This window comes from Bidens hawaiensis, unplaced genomic scaffold, assembly GCF_021521415.1.
Source record: "Bidens hawaiensis isolate Kalapana, Puna unplaced genomic scaffold, B.hawaiensis_p1.1 tig00001575_1, whole genome shotgun sequence".
NCBI classification, from domain to species: Eukaryota; Viridiplantae; Streptophyta; class Magnoliopsida; order Asterales; family Asteraceae; genus Bidens; species Bidens hawaiensis.
Genome location: NW_027491088.1, coordinates 2,195,496 through 2,204,077, shown reverse-complemented (window position 1 = coordinate 2,204,077; position 8,582 = coordinate 2,195,496). Strand labels below are relative to the sequence as shown.

The 8,582-nt window shown below is 41.4% G+C and overlaps 1 protein-coding gene across 1 annotated transcript; it reads right to left on the bottom strand.

Moving 5' to 3' along the window:
• Positions 1-1,712: 1,712 nt before the first annotated feature.
• Positions 1,713-2,027, bottom strand: LOC143586541 (uncharacterized). Its single transcript, XM_077068070.1, has one exon. It carries the CDS (start codon positions 2,025-2,027, stop codon positions 1,713-1,715), a length of 315 nt encoding a protein of 104 aa, XP_076924185.1.
• Between the last annotated feature and the right edge of the window lie 6,555 nt (positions 2,028-8,582).

The following is an 8,582-nucleotide window of genomic DNA, read 5'->3' as shown; positions in this document are numbered from 1 at the left end:
AGGTCTCATGGTCAAGAGATATTCGTCCCCAAGTGGAATGTTGTCGTAGGGTCTTGCATTAATTCTCCCGAACAGGCTCATGATTATTTGACTGAAGTTGTCCCTCCGGCTGACTATGACCACATACAATCTTTGTCTATTAACTCCCTTGTAGGCGAGTTTGGCACTTATTTGTATCGGACTATGGCTCTGGGGACGGCCACACGTCAAGCTGTGATAGATGCCGATCGTATTCTTCGTGAGAACCAAGAGGAAATAGCCAGGTTGAAACGTGCTGCTGAGAAAGACAAGCAAAGAATCCAAGATCTTCGTCAAAAGGTCGTCCTGGCTGACGAGAGGATCTTGGAGTTGTCCAGTGTGGAGACGGCCTTGAACGTGTCGAAGGATGAAATTGCTTCTCTGACTGCTGAGCTTGCGGTCTCCCGTGCTCATGTAGCCGATCTTGAGTCGAAAAATGCTTCATTACAGGGGACCAGCAGAAGATCGTTGGGTATGTTTGATTTCTCTTTCTCTTACTTTTTGCCAGGTTTTTCAAACTCTGAATCTGTCTCTCTCTCTCTTTGTTTTTTTAGCTGGAAACTTCTCTCGGTCATGAAAAAGCGAAGTATGAGTCCCTCAAGGGGGAGGTTGAGGCCACTAGAACTGAACAGGAGCAGGTTGTTGTAAAGTTACAAGACAAGGTGAAGGCCATTCGTGAGGATCGTGCGTGGATGGTGAAAGAAGGTTTCGGGATGGTCTATGAGAGGGCTCGCTCTTGCCGTGAGACTGACAAAGTTCGTGACACACTAAATCGAGCCCTTTTTTCTTTCGGCTTTCAACACGGGCTCAAAGATGGGTATGACCATAGTGCTCAGGGGATCCCGATACTTGCTGTTCCCTCGTACTCTAGTACTGCAGAGGCTGAAGCGGAGGCAGCCTATAGCGCCTATAATACTCACGTTCCTCCTATCTTGAACCAGTTGTCTGCTGATCCCAACATTTCGACTGATGATATCAAAGCATTGTCTTCTGTGGTTGATCCTTCTTCCCCAGTCCCGTGATGGTTTATGTTTCTCTTTAATGGTTACCTTCTTTTGTGAACTGTTTTATTTTGGTAACTTATGTCTACCTCTCCGAGGTTGAAACTGTTTTAATATTGTAGTCGTTTGAGGCAGTGTAAGACTTGATGATAATTAGGTATTATGTTTTGAAATGTTATGATCTGGGTTTCTTTTCCCTTGGTATGGCTTTTTGTATTTGCTTGGTTAACCGGTTTTGAGCCTATCAGCGAGGCCTTCCTTATGTCCTTTGTGACATAAAGGATGTGTTTTATGAGCTCATATGTTCTCACGGGGAGAACGTGTTAAAATATTGCTTACACATGTATATCAAGGTGTTTATCGAAAAGATTCATTACTTAATATGTCATTTTACAACACACAAAGTTACAAAAAAGAACTTTTATCGTCCGGTTGCCATGTGTTGATGCCCTCACGGAGAGGTTATTTTCGAAATGCTCGAGTTCTCTTAGGAGCCACGTAGTTGTAGAGATGTTACCAAAAAACCATCCGGGCCATACCATCGTGCGCTCCATAGGCCCCTTGTTGGGTTCAAGCGTAATATTTCCTAAGTTGCATAAAGTTCCAACTGCGTGGAACCTCTTCCCCCTTGTGGTATGCCAGTTTATACGACCCTTTTTCCCCGGCCCAAATAACTTGGTACGGTCCTTCCCATCAGGGACCTAATTTCCCTTGGTCCTCTTGTCTGCTCGCCTCATTTTCTCGCAACACCAAATCTCCCACTTTAAACTTGACCTCTCTAACTCGGGTATTATAATACTTCTCCATCTTTTTCTTATACTCGATCTCCCACCGAGCTGCCATTTCTCTCCTTTCTTCTGCCAAGTTTAAGTTTATCCGGAGGTCTTGCTCGTTATCTTGTTCTGTCATAACCACCCGCCTAGTTGGGAGGCCGATCTCTACGGGTATCATAGCTTCTGTTCCGTACGTTAGGCTGAAAGGGGTCTCTCCGTTGCTTGTCTTTGGCATGGTCCGGTGAGCCCACAAGACATGGGGTAATTCATCCACCCATGAGTTTCTCTGCCGGCCCAGGCGATTCTTGATCCCTTCAACAATGCTCCGGTTAGCCCTCTCAACTTGTCCGTTTGCCTGGGGATGGGCGACAGACGTGAATATTTTTTCTGATTCTCAACTGTTCACACCAATCTTTGAACACGCCCCCAGCGAATTCCTTGCCGTTGTCGCTGACTATAGAGTGAGGCAATCCGAATCGGCAAACAATGTTTTCCCAGACAAACCTTTTTACTTGCTGCCCTGTGATGGTCACGAGGGGTTTCGCTTCAACCCATTTCGTGAAATAGTCAATGGCAACCACTAGGAACTTCGCTCTTCCCGTCCCCTCGGGGAAGGGTCCAACCAGGTCTATTCCCCATTTCTGGAAAGGCCACGACGAGCTGACCGGTATGAGATTCAGTTTAGGTTGTTGCGTGATGGGGGCAAGGCTCGTAAAGCTTTTATACCCGGCCTCCCCAGAATAACATTGTATTTAGAGGGTGGGGCCCGTACCACGAAAAATCTGAGGTTTACCGTTCGTGTTCTTTCCCCATCTCTTAGCGTCAGGGGTAGCGTGAGGGAGCCTAGGGGCTCCACTACCTTTCCCGAGAATCCCATCAGTGGACATACATCTTCCTCCAGCCTGCTTCTGATTTCTCTTTGGAGTCAGACAAAGCAATGCTCGTACATTACTTCTACCCCGCTTCCTCCGTCCACATGCACCCGGGCTATTCGATGTCCCGCTATACTGGCAGATATATTGAGTGGCATTTCTCGGGCCTCCCCTTCGTCTATTCCAGGGAAAGTGAGGGGTGTTTTCAGCCATGCCGAGTGAGCGGCCCAAAGTTCCATTCTCCCCCTCTTGGCATTCATCCTATGTTCTTCCCCATCCTCTTCCCTTTGCCTAACCATGTCAACGTAGGGTTTTTCGTCCCCTTCTTCTTTGACTTGGGCTGGAGATTCCCGGGAAGGCGGTGGGAGTTGTCCCGATTTGAGAGTCGTTTCCCACAACCTCTTCAATTGCACGCAGTTTTCGGTGGTGTGTCCCGTACTCTTGTGATAGTTACAATACCCCGTCGGGTTGGGCTTGTATGCTTGTTTGAATGGACTAGCCCCCTTAGCGGGGTATTTGGCCTTATCTGCCAAAAGGATGTCTCCAGGCGTCGGAGGACGTCTCTCCTCATATGTCGGTCTGTATCGGATTCCTTCGGGTCGGGCGTTAGACGCGAACCTCGCTTGTCGGTCTGAGGGCGAGTAGGAAATAGTTGCTGGGGGTCGGTATGGGGAGAACCGGGCCTTATCGGGAGGGAACCTTCCCTTGCTGGGACTCATTACTCCCCCAAACTTACCCCCATTGCTCGCCTTGGGGACAACCCTTTTAGTTTCCCATTCTCGCAGCTTCGTCCCCGTATATTTTCCTCTGACAAAAGCTCTTACCCGGTCCATGAGCTGGTCAAAGGTGGTGGGGAAATCTTCCCCCAATTTCTCCGTGAGCTGAGAGAACCTTACTCCATTGATGAAACCGCTAATCTTCATGACCTCCGGGACGCCTTTGATGTTCATACTTTCAGTGACGTACCTTTCCATAAATTGCTCCACCTTTTCGTCATCTTTTCTTCTTATGTGCAAAATCTCATTGGGATTCTTTAATGCTTTCCTTTGCTAACTGAAGTTTCGCAGGAACTTTTCTCTTAATTCTTCATAACTGTCAATGCTTCCTGGCTCCAGGCTATCGAACCATACCCCCCCCCCCCCGGTCAGAGTTTGCGGGAACATGAGGCACCACGCGGGCATAGACCACCTGCTCACCATACCCGCTCCTCTGAAGGCGTGCAGGTGATCCTCTGGGTCTTGTGTTCCGTCTTATTTGTCTACTTTGGTGGGGTATCGCAGCTTCGGAGGCAAGGTCGCTTCTGCGATACGTCTGGTGAACTTCGACATGTCGGACATATCCGAGGGTCGATATGGTGTATCAAGGCTCCCTGGTGGTTCTTTTTCCTTTCCCTTGGCCTCGGCCAGAAGGGTCACCAGCGATTCCAGCAGGTCTCCCGACTCTTTTTCCTTGAGTATCGCTTCTTTCCCCGCATCAGGGGTTTCGAACAACAAGCGAGCTTTAACCGACATGAGTTTCTCTTTTCGCTCTTGTTCGTCCAGGCATGCCTTGAGCTTGTCTCTATGTGCTCGGATGAACTCGGGGGTTATCTTCCACCCCTCTTTGAGATTCTCTCCATCTTCTATTCTCCTCTCAGGGCTCTTCTCTCTTTCGGTCACATCTTCAATTGACACGCCCCCCCCCCCATCTTCATTGGTCTCCTTTTCGGCTAGTTGCACCGTACTTCCGTCACTTCTCGGCGTGAGGATTGTACTTCCTTCTTCTGGTCCTCGGAAAAGCGTAGCTGGTGTTCCGTCTGAGTCAGGACCAGCCATTCTTTCTGACTTGAGTTGCAAAAACCTTCAATAAAGAAGGTCCCACGGATGGCGCCAATGTTCAGACCCTAGTTGAATCGTGATGACGTATATGGATCGTTATGAATTTAGAAAGAATGTAAAGAAGACAATCAAGGAGGATGATATATTTCAGAGTGATTATTATTACAAGTTTTGTTATTTTTTTCCTGCCCCCTATCCTTGTGCTTCAGCTTCTTTATATAAGATTTCTGAGAACCTCTCTTTACCCTTCTTCTCTTTGACCGTGCCCTTGACCGACGGATTTCTCTCTTCACCGCCGAACTTACAGAGGGTCCTCTTTTACATGTTGGTCTCTTCCTTTCTCCTTCATGCATGTGTGTGGCGGTGGTGTCTGACTTGCACAGTGATCACCTTTTTTTTCTACCCAGATTATTCCCGCTCATTTAAATGTCTGGACTGGGCTTGGGCCTCTTTGTTTAATGGGCTATACTTCTGTTTATGGGCTATTCATCTTTGGGTTGGGCTTATTTGGATGTCACCTCTTCAGAAAGGATGTTGGCAATTTGCCAAAGAAGTTAATTGGTGTGGGGTTATCAGCCAAGTTGTAGCTCTAGTCTTCTAGATTAGATATTTTGACATTTTGTCGTGTATGTCGGCATTGCCGAGAATCTTTTTGGGAAGATTACATGTAATTTCAGAAGAATACTTGGACATCTTGACCCAAAACGAATATGCAATGCAAAGTTACAAACCAGGCTCTTGGTCATCAAATATTAGAAGTCCAGAATAGGTTGTTAGCAAATTTACATGGTCAACATTTTTATTAATTTGTTCAAATGATAGGCCCAATCCAAAGAGTCCAGAATAAAGCCCAATATTCTTAATAGCTAAAGTCTGGGCTTGAGAGTAGGGCCGTCCAAACCGCTCGTCGCTCGCTCGGAAATTGCTCGGAAAATGCTCGCTCGTTTTTTCGCTCAATTGTAAACGAGCCGCTCTGCTCGGTTCGGTTTGTAAACGAGCCAAGCAACGAGCAAAGGTCTGCTCAGTTCGGTTCGGCTCGGATATTTTTAATTTATTATAGATATAATTATATATGAACAAATATATAAATATATAGACAAAACACATAAATATAAGCTTATAATTTTCTAAACCCCTTAAAAATTCTCGTATTCCGTCAATTTTATAGTTTTATTTGTTCGCTTCAAAGTTTTAGAATACTAGAAGTTTGTTTACATGATCAATTTATCTCATTTCAAACTTATTTTTAATAAAAATTTACAATATATTACACGTTTGTCTAAAAACTATTAATTTATTTATAATATATATTATTTACAACCTTCGAATTTGTTTTTTATTGAAAATTTTGAAGTGAAAAATAAATAAATAATGCTTGAAATCGCTCGATGTTTGATCGAAAAATGCTCGATTCGATTTTGGCTCGTTTCGGTTTTCGCTCTGTTCGAATTTCATCCGTTCGGTTCGGTTCGGTTGTAAACGAGCCAAGCAACGAGCAAGCCTTCGCTCGGTTCGGCTCGGCTCGTGAACAGCCCTACTTGAGAGGTGTTGAACTGTTTTGGGCAACCATAATATTATTATCTATGTACCCGCCGTGACGTGTAGCTCACTTGTTAAGAAGGCGTAAGACTTGGAACAATATTATTATCTATAACCTTTAGGTTCTAAATTATTATTAAAATATAAAAAGTTATAAATAGTCTTTTTTTTTTTTACTAATTATGATTAAGTAATAATTACTAAAATAAGGGAATTACGATCTTTGGCACCATACTGCCCATTTTAATCAAGTTCCATCATCGTCTTTACTAACGATAAATGCGGTGTTTTATAATAACCACCTATGAAGAACTTGAAAACATGATCCAGATATAGACAAGACTGAATTCACCCCCAGTCCCCACACTCTATTTATTATTTACCAACTTTGTATAATGGCCAACATGTGCATTGCTTGCTAATGAAACTGACCCGACACCAAGTACTAAATCTTTAATAATCTTAGTAATCTATACTATATATAATACACCAAATAAGGGCAAATTAAGACACTCATTTTTAAGTAATTTACCACACTTAAAGCATGAGATACATGTGTTAGTAAGGGTAAACATGTCTTTTAAACACAATTCATTCAACTTACAAGTTTGGTCCTCATCTTTAACCATATTATGTTTTTAATTTAACTTGTAAACTAACTTCCCACCCATGATTTTTAAACGACTATAGCCTTTTCATACGTTAATATTTTTATAAACAAATTGCACCATAAAAATGAGCATTTTATTCTCTTTAATTTGGACATGATATTGTTGTAAATTTTTTTCATTTTAAATAAATTAATATGTTACATAGGGGTGTTCAGTGTCGGTTTTGATGGTTTTTAAGTTAAACTTGTGAGTCCAACCATTAATACTAATTTGTTGTCGTCCAAAACCAAACTCAACCATTGAAAGTTGAAACTGAATCGTTACTAACGGCCTGGTTCCAGTTTGGTTTCACAGTTTAAACTTTAATAATAAATTTAGTTTAAAATAATTGATAATTTAAATGTACCGTCAATTTTAACTAAAAACCAACATAATATGATACTTGAGATGATCATAAATAAAAAATGATAATTTTAGTCACATAAATGGTAAATATAATATTAATGGAAGATCTAGGACGTTAAATAATAACAACAAAGATTACAAAATGAATCATACTGCAATTAGGTTAATTTATAGTCTTTTCTGGTTTCATATGGCCGGTTGCCGATATAAACTGCGAACCAACCGTTCTCTACGTTTTGAAAATTTTGAAACCGACCAGCAAACCGAAAGTAAAAAAGAAAAAGAAAAAAGAAGTCAAACCAATGACCGATTTAAACGATTTCAAGGTTTTAACCGAACCATAAACACTTATATTTGTACGTTATTAACAGGTTTAAACACCCGCTGCATCGCGCGGACACCCGTCTAATACTTAATAAAGCATATATACATACAGCTACTTAAGTTTATCAAATCTTGTCAACCACTCAACAGTGGTCATGCATGTACCTGGCTTGCAAGAAACATATACCAACCATTTTTTTATTGTTTATTTATCTTGTTTAATTTTCACAACTAATTAACTACTATACTATAGCACTTGACTTTTATATAAATCAAGTTTACTAATTCAAGTCACTATTTTCTCAATGCACGGGTCGGAAAGGAGCTTCCTAGATGGCAACAAATTTTTACTATTTTACTTTTCTTCAACAACACTTATTTAAAAGCTAAGGGACTCATACATAAAAATTTTTAAAAATAAAAAAATAAAACCTTTGAAAAAAAACTAAAAACGTAGACTTGAAAAAAACTTAAAACGTTTAAAATTACAAGACTTGTAAACGGTTTATGCCAACTATGGGTTTACTTTATTATCCGCACTCGTGCATGTGGTATTAGAACATCCACATCGCTAAACATACACAAATTAAACCGCCACATCAAATAACCAGTCATACGCGGCTCATTTGCATACCAGAACTTGATTCCATCCAGACAAGTGAAGCAAACTCACCCTCCAACGCTCAACAGTCGACACTTTTTGGCTTGAGCAAACCCCAAATAACGATTGTGTTGGAGGTGCTCTTAGTTATTCCACGTTGAAAAGTAAATCCTTGACTTGTCAAATCGATTATATAAATTCATACAAATTAATATTTTATAGAGATTTCTTGTGAGAAAAGAAAGAAAGACACATAGTTATTTGCATCATAATATCTAGAAGGCAGTTTCTTGAACGCTTCCTTCATAATATTAATTTGGGCCATCATTAAACAATCAAAGATGAAAATATATTTCTCATCATCATCGTATTTAATAAATCCCACCAATAGCAAAGCTATGAAAATGATATATCTGAACCTGACAACCTGTCATTCAGCAGATCAAATCTTGCTACGTAGGATCAATCAGATAAACTGATGTCATTATATCACATGGCATAAAACATGCATGGTTGAACTTGTAAACCAAGTCTACTTGACCATGAATAATATTCCAAACTACACATTACACAAAGTCTTTGTCTTTATGATTTTCCAAGATATTTCTTTTCCTAATTCAA